Consider the following 15,379-nt stretch of genomic DNA (forward strand, 5'->3'; position numbering starts at 1 on the left):
TCTGATAAAGTGATGGTATATTGCTTTGGACTCCCAGCGTTACTTAGAATGAAGAAACTACAGTGTTGTGCCCTTCAAAGTTTGGCTCTGCATCGTGGCCCCATTCACTTGTAGGTAAAACTATTATCCGCACGCGATGGCAAACTAGTGCTGAGGCCCACCATTCATCCTTCATTGGTGGAGGGACTGATATTGATGATAAGGTATAAACTATGTTCTAGCTAGATATTCATGATAAGATGTGTGTAATATTTCAACAAAAGAAAAACTGATACCAACAATATGTTTCTAGGCTAAAGTTCCATTGTGTGTTTTATTAGAAATGTTCTTTTTCCAAGTAATTTATTATACGTTAATACATTACGTTTTCTGCATAGGGCAAGAGTATGAATGACATTTAGTGACACGCCTTTTCTTTGATTTGCAGTTACAATGCCATCTTCCCAAAGATCCAGTGTAATTTCTTTAACTTCAGGCTCCCATTGTTCTGTCCTTATACTTTGTTAAAGTCTACCGATTCCAGGCTGGAGAGGAGAGAGGCTGGCAAGGCATCCCCGACCTGGAAAAACTTAAGGCCTCAGGTGGGTGCGCACACTTAAGATGTCATTGAGCAGTGGCACACCAGGAGGGAAAGGTCTGGACACAAATCCTGTGGAGACCTACGACAGTGGTGATGAATGGGATATCGGAGTTGGCAATCTGATTATTGACTTGGATGCGGATCTAGAGAAGGATCAACAGAAGCTTGAAATGTCAGGATCTAAAGAGGTGGGCCTGCCAGCCCCCAATGCTGTGGCCACACTCCCTGATAACATTAAGTTCGTGACACCTGTACCCAGTGGTCAAAGTAAAGAGTCAAAATCCAAATCGAAGAGGAGCAAAAGTAGCAAGGATGGAGGTAGGAGTAGTCAGACCTCCTCTGGACTTTTCCCAACTGGAGAAGCAAGTAAAAAGGAAGTATCAGGACGTTCTGCAGACAATGGGGGTAACTCAGGAGTTCCCTCTTCCTCAGCAGCTCCTTCCAAGGGAGGAGAGAAATCGGGTAAAGCAGCCCGCAGCTCATCTAGCTCTAAAAAAGAAAGTGGAAAGGCCAAAAAGGAAAAGAGTGAGGTACCTGGGGCAAGTGGGGACAAAGAGCCCATTGGAGTTCTACAGCCGCCTCCTGGAGTTGGGGGTCGCGGAAACGCTGTTCAAGACACTATGGGAACTGCAGTAGAACAGATGGGTGGGGCAATTCCATCGGACAGTGGAAATGCTTTAAATGTTATAAAATCCGAAAATGAGGATCCTGAGCTGGATAACCGAGGATTAAAAAAGGTCAAGGCTGAAATGGTGAGTATGTAAGAATTCAATATATTACATTGAAATAAAACTACCTAAAAATATATATGCCTACAAAACTCAAACCAGTGATAAGAGTACTGTACTTGCTAAGTGTGTCTTTGTGGACTCTTCTTTCCCTCAGATAACACAAATTACCTGGTTAGACATATAATTTGCATTTACCACTGCATAGCACATGAGAACCACTGTGAGCTACTGATTGTGGTTATGGGGATAAATTGATCTTATTAGGATATGTTCACACGAAGGAAAAGTTTGTGGAAACCTTTTCCGCCTTGTGAACATGCCGCGCAGCTAGCCGCCACAGAATGCCGCAGCATCGGCATTCCATCGTGGCATCCCACTCCTGTTTAGGCCCGAATGAATGGGCCTAAACAGACGCGTGTCTCGATCCGCGGACGCCACAGCTGACACAGCCGCGTTAACCATGGCAAGATAGGTCATCTTGCTTCTTTTTTCCGCTACTAGCTAGCGGGGAAAAAAAATCAAGTGGCTCCCATTGAAGTCAATGGGAACTATTTTTGCGGGCAGATTTTGAGGCGGATTACACGTCAAAATCCGCCTGCAAAAAACTCCACGTGAACATACCATTAGGTTCCCATTTAAAGAGTATTTCCATCTGCAGTGTCCCAATATCCACAGGGAATGGCATACATGTGTGATAGATGCAATCCTACTGATTTGACAGCTGTGACACCCAGAACAAGCGGGGAGTATAGACATATTTATTTTCATTCACTTCATTGAGCACAACTGCTTGTTTTTTTCCCCTTATATCACAAAAACAGATTGGAACAAGCTGAACATATGTACATCCACTTCCTTAGAATAGGTTCACATCTGTCCTCCAGGGCTCGCACCTATCAGATGTTTATGCATATGCCATTAATGTGTGAATTGGGAATACCCCTTTAAGTATCATATCCTGTAATCATAACCTGCAGTATAAGGAATATGACAAGTAATCTAGGTGAGGATTGCTGTAAAGCTTCACCTAGATGAGTTTTTGTAGTCCTAAGGACTAAGTAATATATAATGGATATACTGTTTTAATATGCATTGTTCATTCAGAGTTCCAAATGTTGCAGCGTTCTCCGTATGTTCTTTTTAAAGAGGCTCGATCATTGGGAAAAGTCATTTTTAACTAATCACATAGTTGCATAGGCTTTAGAAAGGCTATTACACACCTACCTTTAGTATGTAAATTGCATCAGTGATTTTTGAATAAGTCCGTTTTTATTGATATGCTAATGAGCTTCCAGCCAGCAAGGCAACACTCGTATCTGCTATTATCTCCTATGTGTGTGTGCAAACAGGAAGCAGGAAGTCATCAGCAGCCTGTGCTGTATACACCCATAGGAAACTATAGCAAAGAGGGTCTAATTAGCATATGAATAAAAACAGACTTATTCAAAAACCACAAAGGCAATTTACATACTAAAGGTAGGTGTGGAATAGCATTTCTAAAGACTATGCAAGGATGTGATTAGTTAAAAATGACTTTTCCCAATGACCGAGCTCCTTTAAGAACACTGTAGTATTAGTGTGGTTCCCATCTTGGAAAATCATGACTTCCAGGGCCGGGCTCATAGAAATAGCTGAGCAGCGATGCTTTGTGCTGTTTCTATAATTCCAGTAGTAGCTCAGCTGTGCTCTGCTGTTTCTTTGGCTCCCAGTCATCTTTAGGCTGTACCCCTTGTTGCCAGCTATTCTCATCATGACCATGTTTTACTGAAATGGGAATAATTCTTTAAGACAAATCATTGTGGAAGTTTTTTTTTTCTTTAGGTTAAGGCCTGATGTGTCGTCCCTCAGTAAAAAAGCACTGCAGGAAAAAACCGCACCAGCAAGGCATCGCGTTTCTTCCCGTAGCGCTTTAGACACAAAGTTCACAGAGGTTTCATCTGGATTTTCTATTTCAATTATACCTATGGGGAAACTGCTGGCGTTTCTGCAGGTATCATTGACATGCTGCAATTTCCAAAACTGCAGTGGTTTTGGAAATTGTCACATGTCCGCAGCATGGTTTTTACTGCAAAGTGGGCATGGAATTCACTAGAATCCCATCCACTTTGCTCTGACTGTAAAACGCTTCAATTTTTCCGCAGCATTTTCGCCACGTGGGGCCCCGGGCCTTAGAAATATCATGTGTATTCAGCCAACAGTGACTTATGGGTTTTATTAGTAAAAGCAGGTTATTACTTACATAGTCAGTTTGTGTCAGATCTCCTGGGACATATGATGACACCATTAGTAGCTTCTATTTTGAGCACACAAGTTATATTAGTTCTGATGATTTCATGTTAAACGCCTCATATTGTGTGACTAGGACATGTGCAGAGTTGGCTTATTTGTTAGATTTTCTGTACAAATTCCATAACAAAGTATAACGTGAATTATTATTTTTTTAAAAAACCTTGTTCACATATATTGCATTTTCTGCTGCAAATTCTAAAGGCATGCTGTAAATTTTCAAAAATACTGCAATACATATTATATTGAGAATTTTACACCACTGAGTTTACTTGTTACATATCTCCATCTAATTCTGCAATTTTTCACTGACAATAATCTATCCTAAATTTTCTCCTGCCCTCTGGAGTTGTACAATTTTTATTTATTTATTTATACAGATGTTCTTCTTTTCTTTTGCATATGCCTATGTTGCCTGTGGTTGATAGTGATCAAATGGGAATCTGGAGTCTTTCATGTCTTTTATCTCTGTAGTATGACCTATATAACGCTAGCTTTTCTGGCAGGAGGAGGGAGATGTGTCTGTCAGTTCATTTACCCGTGGCTCTCCATCCCACCCATCTGTAGTATTAGGATTTAGCGTTTCAGCAGAACTATGTTTTAAAGGAAATATGATGGGCAACAAATCTCCATCGAGAAGTTTAGTTTTTTTCATTAACGCCTATGCTGTCAATATTCATTGAAGTACTTGTGCAATTTCAACACTTGACACCTTTCTAGTTTGAGTGATTGTTTTCTACTACATTTAGTGGAAAATGTTTTTATACCTCTGAGAGTTTGTTCCTCAGGATTGGACAGATGTTGCTATCCTTAAAACACTGCGGCTCGTTGCATCATTGCATTGCACAGTGATAGAAATGACTATTGGGGCTCTGAGCAACATTTACAGATTGTGATGCCCATAGTAATGCTTTTTATAGTAGCAGTCCATAAGGATAAGTGCACATTCCTATAGGCCAGTTAAAGAGGACCTTTCATCAGATTGGGCACAGGCAGTTCCATTTACTGCTGGAAAGCCGACAGTGCGCAGAATTCAGCGCACTGTCGGCTTTCCCGATCTGTGCCCCGGCTGAAGAGCTATCGGTCCCGGTACCGTAGCTCTTTACAGTCAGAAGGGCGTTCCTGACAGTCAGTCAGGAACGTCCTTCTCCACAGCAGTGCCTATCGCACTGTACAGTGTGAGCGGGGAGGAACGCCCCCTCCCTCTGCTCACAGTGCTCATCCATAGACAAGTATTATCAGGAGCGGAAGGGGGAGTTCCTCCCCGCTCTCACAGTACAGCGCGATAGGCGCTGCTGTGGAGAAGGACGTACCAGACAGACTGTCAGGAACGCCCTTCTGACTGTAAAGCGCTACGGTACCGGCACCGATAGCTCTTTACCCGGGGCACAGATCGGGAAAGCCGATAGTGCGCTGAATTCAGCACACTGTCGGCTTTCCAGCAGTATATAGAACTGCCTGTGCCCAATCTGATGAAAGGTCCTCTTTAACATTAGAAATACCTGACATTGTGTTGATAACTAGCCATTGCAAGGGTTCTTTTATAAATATATATTTTTTAATAAATCCATAGTTCAGATGAGAGATCAAAGTTTGTAATATAATTTATCAAAGGAAAGTGCCTGTTTTTTCACTTCCTTCTACAAATGATGAAATTGGTACAGTAGTACTCTGGAAAGGGGAGGGGAAGGAAGAGAAACGTTCCTCAGAGACATCAGCAGTATACAGAGATGGTTCTTTTGGTTTATTGGGAATTTCTTTATAACACATAGAGCCTCATATCTGAAATGATCTTTCTTCTCTTGCCCTCTCCATAGAGCCCATTGTGGACTGATCAGCTCTGTGTATGGAGTATGGGACAAAACCTCTGAGATAAGAAGTAAATAAAGGAGTAATACTTAAAGACACAGACTTTGTGTATTTGATTGTCCCTCGATACACATCCAATTTGGAGGGATTCACTGACAAGTATCTAATGTGTAAGGAGTATAGGGCAGTGAAGGGACACTTAGTGCAGAGTAAATGTATATTTGGCTGACAGCAATTGGTGCGTGGCTAGCATTGCAGTCTACTATGAATAGTAAAGCATATGATTGGTAAAGCGTCACCAAAAAAATAAGCAAACAATACCATATGAAAAAATGTTCATGTATTTGCATTTTGCATCTTTCCAGATCAATAGGGAAAACCTAGAAAATGTATGACTTGGAAACATGTTATAAAGGGAGTATATGAGCACGAGGTGCTCAAAAATGTGGAGTAGACTTGAAGAAGTCTGTGAATGCATTATCCTAATTCCCTATTGTTTACATGTGCAGGACCATTTGACTGTTGCAGTATTTCATGTTTCCGCATCAGTGCCCTATATAATCCTGGTTTTACAGAGATAGTGCCTGCAGTCCTCAGACTATAGAAAGATGCTTTTGTTTTGGATCTGTCATTTCAGGTTGGCTACCTGGCTCATGGGATTTCTCCAGTCTTTCATTACCGGACTCTGGCATGTTGTTTTGTTTAAGTGTATGCTTGATGTTTGACACTGTCCCTCATAGACGTTTAATGGCTGAAATTGGATCCATTGTCTTGGAAAATATAGTTCGTAATTTGATGGACAACAGGTTAAAGGATCATATCCAGAAAGTTGTGGTCAATGACTGCTTCTCAGACTGGTCCTCTGTTATAAGTGGTGTAACCTAGGGTCCAGTGCTGGGTCCGCTGTTATTTAACTTACCGTTTATACTCGAGTATAAGCTGAGTTTTTCAGCACAGTGTTTGTGCTGAAAAAGCCCCCCTCGGCTTATGCTCGAGTCAAGCAAAAAAACAAATCAAAAACACAATAGTAATGTATAAAATCTCCCTTATAATAGTGAAGAAAAAAAAAAAGGTTTAAAAAAAATATATATAATAAAAAAAAAAGTTCTAAATCCCTCCTTTCCCTAAAATACATATAAATGTAGAAAATGACTGTGAAACACATACATATTAGGTATCCCTGTGTCTGAAAGTGCCCGGTCTACTGAGTATAGGGGATCTGCAGTGCTCCTGTTCCGTTGGGAAGGGGTTAATAGGAGCACTGCAGATACCCTATATTCAGCAAGGCTGAATTTCAAGTGGTGGAAAAAAAACCGTTCTCAAGCTCAGGGAAGGGGCAGACAGACAACCAAAACACCCCCTCCCCTTTCCCAGCACCTACTGCACCCAAAAACTCCAACCATTTTAATTTTTAAAATTTTCCAGTAGCTGCTGCATTTCCCCCTCCCTCTTGGCTTATACTCGAGTCAATAAGTTTTCCCACTTTTTTTGTGGTAAATTAGGGGCCTCGGCTTATATTCGGGTCGGTTTAATCTTGAATATATACGGTATTTATTATTGATAAAGAAGATGGCTTAATAGCATTGGCTCTATTTTTGCAGTTGACACGAAGCTATGCAGTACAGTACAGTTGCTATAGTCCATGTATGCGTGTTACAAGCAGACTTGGGCAGACTGAGTGTTTGGGCATCCACATGGCTAATGAGGTTCAGTGTGGGTAAATGTAAAGTTATGTAGGTAAAAACAATCTGCATGTAGCATACCGTATATACTAGAGTATAAGCCGACCTGAATATAAGCCGAGGCCCCTAATTTTACCACAAAAAACTGGGAAAACTTATTGACTCGGGTATCAGCTGAGGGGTGGGGGGAAGGGAATGCAGCGGCTACTGGAAAATTTCAAAAATTAAAATGGTCGGCGTTTTGGGGTGCAGTAGTTGCTGGGAAAGGGGAGGGGGTGGGTTGGTTGTCTGTCTGCCCCTTCCCTGAGCTTGAGGACTTTTTCTCCCCCCCACACACACTTGGAATTCAGCCTGGTTGAATATTGGGTATCTGCAGTGCTCCTATTAACCCCTTCCCGACGGAACAGGAGCACTGCAGATACCCTATATTCAGTAGACAGGGCACTTTCAGACACAGGGATACCTAATGTCTATGTGTATCACAGTAATTTTCTGCTTTTATATGCATTCTAGGGAATGTGGCTAGTCATAGACAAGCCCCCACCCCCCCCCCAAAAAAAAAAAAAAAAAAAAAAAAAGCCGCCGCTTCCATCCATATATAAGGCGCACCGGACTATAAGCCGCACTTACGATTTCTGAGGAAATCGTAGGTTTTTATGTGCGCCTTATAGTCTGGAAAATACGGTATATACGGTATGTCTTAGCGGGAGTAAAGCTGGGAGAATCACTGGTGGAGAAGGACCTGGGTGTACTTGTAGATCATAGATTAAATTACAGCATGTGATGTCCATCAGTTGCTTCTAAGGCCGACATGATATTGTCATGTATTAATGGAACAGGGGTGTAATATTACCACGTTATAAGTCGTTGGTGTGGCCCCATCTGGAATACCCAGTTCAGTTCTAGGCACCAGTACATAGAAAAGAAGTCTTAGAGTTGGAAAAGGTTCAATAGAGGGCCACAAAACTGATAAGGGGCATGGAAGACCTCTGTTATGAAGAGAGACTAAAGGAGTTAAATCAGGACAAAAAGGCATTTTACAAGATATATGGGGAAAAGCTGTTTCATGTTAAATCCTCTCAAAAGACAAGGGGGGGGGCACTCCCTCCACCTGGAGTAAAAAAGGGTTAATCTTAACATCTGACAAGGCTTCTTCACTGTTAATCTGTGGAATAACCTACCCTAGGGGGTGGTCACGGCAGTCACAGCTGACAATTTAACCTTGTCCGCTCAAAATCTGTCACGGACACTAGGAGCGGACACTAGATGTGTCCGTGACACCTGTCATTCACTTGAATGGGCATCGGGTGCGTTCTTTTGCACTCCATGCACGTCCTTTCATGTCCCTTGACAGAAGAACCCTGTATGCAGGGTTTTTCTGTCCGCTTGAGAAGTCGGACATCTTCTCTTGCGGACAGGAAAGGACGGGCACGGAGTGCAAAAGAACGCACCCGATGCCCATTCAAGTGAATGACAGGTGTCACGGACACATCTAGTGTCCGCTCCTAGGGTCTGTGACAGATTTTGTGCGGACACCGACGGTAGTGTGAACGCTCCCTGACGCAAATCCAATTTTCCTTCAGTTGTAGGCCATCCTTATCAGAACTCCCAGCTCAGTACATTATGTGGGCGCTATGCCCGCTACGTCAGGTAGCTGAGTCTTATTTACTTGAATGCATGAAGCTGCAAAATGGATGGCTTTGTGCTTGGAAAATGCTGAGCTGTTCACTGTGGCCCCTTAAATAAACTTACCCATCTGATATTGACGGCCTGTCCTAAGAATATCTCATCATTTGTAAAGTTCCCCCTTATTGTTATCTCTTGGTTACTGATTTCTGATCATTTCTTCTTTTATTCCATAGGTTTACAGCATTGATGTTCAGTTTTGAACATTATTTCTGCACTTTATTAATAACCCTTCTGTTAAGCAGGTTTTTAGGTAGTGCTGTGAGAACACAAATCCCCTGACAAATGGTAAACTGTGCCCGAGGGTGGTGGCATCAAACACCATGACGGAGTGCCTTTCACACTTTGTAGCTGCTGACAGACCCCTGGCTGGATGCCACTGCCTCATGTTTTGCTGCTGCTGCCACTTTCTTGCAGTACATAGAAGGCGGGAGTGTGTTACAAAGGGAATGAGGGTGAAAGGGTCATTTTTTAGTGGACAGACAATATAGAAATTGTCAGCAGTTGCTTGGAAGATGGACAGATGAGAGTTGGCAGCTCCAGTCAGATGTCAGCCGCGGTCATGTAGTTGGACTGATAAAAGTGTGAGACAGTTTCTCTGCTAAAGATCCCTGGGGGATCTTGGAAGTGGAAGATGGTTTTTATGTATTTCGGGTTTTCCCTTTTCTTTCTTCCAGTTAGTTTTGTAATGTATTATGTTGTATGATGTTTAAAGCTTACCTCATCTGAATGTGCTTTAGTTAAGAAAAAAAAAATCTTAGTAGTTTTCTCACATTATCTTTCTGCAAAATCTGTTATAAAGGTGTCCATACAAATTAGATGAACATCAGCCCCCCTAACACTTTCGGCAGGACCAGTCGACTGTCTGTTGTATATGGGGATATCCATCTCTCTCTTGACAGTTCTTACTGTGATATGATTGTCTAGGAGGAAAGATGGATCAGACATTGAGCTTTGAATGCCCGAGGATGCTTTTGATCTTAGAGGAGATAAGACTCCTTCAGAGATATCTAACTTTACTCCCCTTTCCACAGGCACATGAGGCAGAAATGTATATTTTGAGGATTAGCTGTTAGCTGAATTCAGGATGTATGCGGCAAGCATATGAATATGTAACAGACAGTGGTGAAAATGTGCTTACTATTTAGCTGGTATCGCCAATATATGACTAAAATAGTAAAGTTTTTGTGAAATAAAGTGACCAAACCTTGATCTTTGCACTCAGCTAATATTCATATCCTCTCTTTCTTTATGAATATGACATTTTATGTGAGGCGGTCATAGAAAACCCCACAGCAGGCATACAATATGTACTCTTTGATTCTCAGAAGTAAAAAAAAAATAAAAAAAAATTCATCACCGTATATTTGCACTTAGATTTATGGGAGTATTTCATTCCCTACCAGTATTGAGAGAATGTCAAACATTCCCTGCACCTGATCAGACCAGTTGTCAACTTAAAGACGACATTTCACCACCTTTCTTAGTTCCAGTTATTTGCATCCCTTTAATGGATATCCCTCCACTGATTCTGGCACAGTGGGAATGTATTCTCTATCCCCACTATCCCTGAGCAATCAGTGCAGTGAGTTTTGGTTCTTTATATGCTAACTAGGCAATGTATTGTCAAGTAGGTGGTATTGGGTCAAAGCAGGCAAGGGGTGTGATTTTGAGCTTTCTGATACTGTCCACTTATAATTGCCTGCTCCTCCTTGAGACAACTATTGTGGCAGCATAGAGCCTTATTGGCATATCAGACACCAAAAGTAATTGCATCAATTATTTGGGAATGGTGGAGGCTAGAATTTTTTTTCCAATTTTGCTAGAATCAGTGGAGCAGTGACTATTAAAGGATGCAACGAATTGGAGGTAGTAAATGAACCCTGTTTGATCAGCAGCCAGTATACAGAATGGGAAGCAGATGGTTCTGTTCTCTGTGTAGTGGCCATGGTACACAAAACAGCTATATTGTAATAATCAGGACTGTGGGGTCAGTCTGGACCAGATTTGGGTGTATTTGAGTAGGAAACTCTGGCTTCAAAATAAAATGATTATGTTCAATGATATTATAAGAGTATCTAGATTGTATATTTAATTAGATGTATAGCTTGTTGAATGTTCACTTTCTTAGAAATTCAGTCGTTTCTTTTTAGAATGAGAAAGTTTTTAATACTTCTGTCTGACAATTGCTGTCTGCCATTTATAATAAAACTAGCTGGTGCCCGCGACTTCGTCTGCGGTGATTGTAGCAGTGGGTATATACAGGCGCGGGTAAGGTTTTCGTACTGTGTATAAGGTATGGGATATGAAATGTAACTTTGTATCTTGTTTTTGCTGTAATTCAGAGAATACGTGAGACTTTTGTGTTGAAGTTAATTTGTATTTCAGCCGCTATACGGTGTTGTGAGAAACTTTACATAGTGACTTTGGGACAGAAGTATTTGAAGTTAACCCTTTCCCGTCGATGGCATTTTTTGATTTTGGTTTTTCATTTTTGACTCCCCTCCTTCTAAACCCCATAACTTTTTTATTTCTCCACTCCCAGAGTTATATGAGGTCTTAATTTTTCTTGGGACAAATTTTTCTTCATGATGCTACCATTATGTATTCTATATAATGTACTGGGAAGCAGGGAAAAAATTCAGAATGGGGTGGATTTGACAAAAAAATGCATTTCTGCGACTTTCTTAGGGGCTTTGGTTTTACGGCGTTCACTGTGCAACCAAAATGACATGTCCCCTGTATTCTGTGTTTCGTTACGATGCTGGGGATACCAAATTTATATGGTTTTATTTACATTTTGACCCCTTAAAAAAATCCAAAACTGTGTTAAAACGTTTTTTTTTGAAAAGTCGTCATATTCCGACAGCCGTAACTTTTTTATACGTCCGTGTACGGGGATGTATAGGGCGTCTTTTTTTGCAGGGTCGGGTGTACTTTTTAGTTCTACCATTTTCGGGAAATGTTATTGCGTTGATCACTTTTTATTCAAATTTTTATCAGAATCAAAAGAGTGAAAAAACGGCGGTTTGGCACTTTTGACCATTTTTCCTGCTACAGCGTTTACCGAACAGGAAAAATATTTGTATAGCTTTGTAGAGCGGGCGATTTCGGACGCGGGGATACCTAACATGTATGTGTTTCACAGTTTTTAACTACTTTTATATGTGTTCTAGGGAAAGGGGGGTGATTTGAATTTTTAATCCTTTTTATTTGTTTTTATATGTTTTTTACTTTTTTTTAAACTTTTTTTTTTTTTTGCATATATTAGACTTCCTAGGGGTATTGACATGGGTGGGCGGTGTCGCGGATTGTCAGAGCGGTGGGGGTTGGCAAACATGGCTGCTCCGGAGCGTTAAAGAGAGCCTCCTGGAGTATCGTTAAGGGGAGGGGCAAAGTGGTAAAGTATATGTATATGTGATTGTGTGGGGTTAGGGGCGAGGCTGCAGAGGGCAATATGAATTTTGTGGCTTGCTATGGTCCAAAGTGTGTGAGATTGCAGAGATGGTGGTGTGAGTTTGGGTTTTGTGGGGGTCCTGGCACAAACGTATGTGCGCTGTTGTGACGAAAAGTAGCCTATTGCGCAATCGGGTGTATTAACTATGTTTGTGGAAAATTTCAGCCAAATCGGTCGAGCGGGTTTTGCGTGATTGAGGAACAAACATCCAAACGCACAAACCCACAAACATCCAAACTCACAAACTTTCACATTTATAATATTAATAGGATAAAAAAAAGTAGCAGTTCAGCTGTGCAAAAATTGGCCTACCGACTCCACAGCCTTGATGATCGTATTGAACCATATAGCTAGGGTAATGGTATTTATGCCATACTTTGAACAGCTCAAAATTTATCATCTAAAAAAGCTATACCAAAACTGGTCTTTTTCCCATGTCTCCCAGACAGTTTTTTAAAAAATAAATTTATAAGAACCCTTTATTTGCATGTGGCCTCAGTTGGGACCTCATGGGGAAGCAGTTGTCCTGTGCTGTCCCTGTCCAGTGCCTGGGCGCTAATAATACAGCTGAAGGCTGAACTATACAGGGCGCACAGCTAACTGCTTGTGGCCCTGTGCAATATATAGTACAAATGTTGGGACTAGCCCTATATAACCGGTCTGTGTGGATGTTCACTGTTGGGCCCTCCTGATGATCAGATATCGATAGCTTATCCTAAGGATAAGTTAAAGGAAAATGTTCGTTCTTGTACCGGATAAGTTATAAATTAGGAAGTTCCTGGACAACTCCTTTAAGGTCAAAACATGCTGTGCCCTTAAGAGGTCAATGGTCATGACCAGTTCTTGCTTGCTGCTGTAAATGGTATCCTGCACTCTGCTGATAGAGTTGCAGGGTAATGGAGGGAATCCAATTTCTTCATCATTATCAGATTACCAAGAGAGCAATTTAGAATTGCGTATCAGGGAATTGCTGCTTATGCAATTCCCTAATGTACAGATTTTGACTCCGTGCAAGTTTAGTTGTTATGTTGCAGAGCCTTGATGGATATTTTTTTCTTTTGTTAGTGCCCATTTAAGCATGTTATTATGTTTCTAATCCATTATAAAGAATGGTAAGTTGTAGGTATTGATGACATTAGTATCAAGCAAGCTTCTGCAAAATTATTTTCTATACTTGAAGGTGCAAATAATGAAGGAGAAGGTTTGCTTACAGACGGTGTGCTGTAGGCAGAAACGTGGAAACGTGCCAGGGAAATATTTGAGGTAGTAACAGTTTAAGAAAACCGGATGAAGCTACTTTGAGAAGCTGTTGTGTGGTGTAGAGAATCCTATAATGGGATCGCAAACAGATGTTACTGCATGTGCGTAACTCGGGAGAACTACAGGTAAAGCTTGTATCCTCAGCTTCTATAGACATCATTTATAGCACTGATGTAATGCTTTATAATATATGTGTGTTCTCTGCTGTTGGTTTTAGTACAGGGGCAGAAGTGCTCATTTCTGCTAAGTGTCACCCAGTGTCAAATTTTATAAGAGTTATTACTGTACCCGCACCTCATATGTACGTCATATATGTAGAATCTAATTACCATTTCAGCTTTTAGCTGAAGGGCTTTTTCCACCTTTAAAGGTTTTTGATATTGACCTATCCTCTGAATTGGTCATCGATATCATATTGGTGGGATTCCACCTGGCATCCCCACCCACCAGCTGTCCTCTGCTACCTCCAGAGCTGTTTCATGGAAGCAGAATTAGCGTGTAAATAAATAGATTGCAATTTCACCATTTTCATTTTTGTGTTTCATTTTAACTGCTTTCATCGAGTAGTAAAAATGACACCTTTATATATGTTATAGGCTAGAAAATGGTAAAGTGTACTGGATTGGCCCCCCCAAAATTTCTGATAGCAGCCCTATCCTGTAGTTAGGATGCCCATTGAGATGGAGGGGGGGGGGGGGAGAGGGATGCGAACACTGTCTTGGATCACATGACCTAAGGGTTGTGATATTGCCGGGATCCCCAGATCCTGCATCAGTATCCCTGGGACCAGGTAATTAAATAAATTGGAGCATAAGCTAAAGGATTTTTTTCCACTGATGTAAGGCCTTTCAGTTTGGGGACAATTAAAGGGGTATTCCCACAGAAAGTTTATATTTCATAGGAAAGTACTTTGTAAAATATCACTGTTATTTATTAGCAAAATTGTATACGTTACTGGAAAAGCCAAATGAAATCCCCCCCCTCCCATCTTTACCGCTTTCTGAGTATTATTGCCAATGGATACAAGCATTCAGGACAAGCATGCTCAGTTTGTTTTCTCTATAGCTACTCATTCGATCAGGACTACATATGCTGCATGTGCTGCTCTAACAGATGGAACATGTGCAGGGCATGAATGATTTCTTTTAGGAGGAATAGCCAGTTAGGAAGTGCACAGAGCAATATAGTTTTCACTAATAAGCAGACAGTCACATTCCACAATGGTCATTGCAGACTGAAATTGTAATGGTGCTATTGGGGTGCAGATCTTGAAAGAGAGTGCTCATAGAAGGCAAGTGAAGGCATCAGCCTCAAGTGTGTGATGGAACTTGTATTGTGGTCATATATGGGTACATTTCTAATTTTTCTAATTTCTATCACATTGCTTGACAAGATCACCCATGGTTTGTTGCACTTTTTGTATGCACGGGTTTGGTGCTTGCTCGTCATGAGGACAGCAACAACCCTGGTCAATAATGTTGTACAATAGAACTGTATCATAAAGTAAGCATATCTAGCAATACTAGTTATAACCTACTCACATCAAAATAAATATAAGATGATACAAAATATATATAATGACAACCATATGTGATAGACTGAAAAAATACCAAACCCTTTACATATATGAAAGTGAAAATTCATACACAAATAATTAAATCACAACTAAATAAATATAACATAAGATACACAAATATGGAAGAATGAAAATACAAATCATAGGTTCTTGTAGGGTAAATTCTTGGGTTGTCCTGATGGGAATTATTATTATTATTATTATTATTATTATTAATAGTAAATGTATTTTGTGATCCCACAATGTCCACTGGACCCACCAATAATCTATGCTTGGTGATTTGAATTCAGACATAAACCAGTCAAATGCACA

General features: G+C 40.8%; 1 protein-coding gene across 4 annotated transcripts in view; it reads left to right on the plus strand.

Annotated features, from left to right (window-relative positions):
• Positions 1-15,379, plus strand: part of ZNF609 (zinc finger protein 609) — a 58,793-nt gene that overhangs the window by 10,814 nt on the left and 32,600 nt on the right. For 3 of the 4 annotated variants that reach the window (XM_075273614.1, XM_075273616.1, XM_075273615.1), the window contains exon 2: positions 428-1,332. The exons of the other annotated variant lie outside the window; for it this stretch is intronic. In XM_075273614.1, coding sequence (XP_075129715.1) covers positions 601-1,332 — 732 coding nt within the window. In that variant the 5' untranslated portion in view covers positions 428-600. The remainder of the gene's footprint in view (positions 1-427; positions 1,333-15,379) is intronic. 4 annotated transcript variants of the gene reach the window in all.

Source organism: Leptodactylus fuscus, chromosome 5, assembly GCF_031893055.1.
Source record: "Leptodactylus fuscus isolate aLepFus1 chromosome 5, aLepFus1.hap2, whole genome shotgun sequence".
Classification (NCBI taxonomy): domain Eukaryota; kingdom Metazoa; phylum Chordata; class Amphibia; order Anura; family Leptodactylidae; genus Leptodactylus; species Leptodactylus fuscus.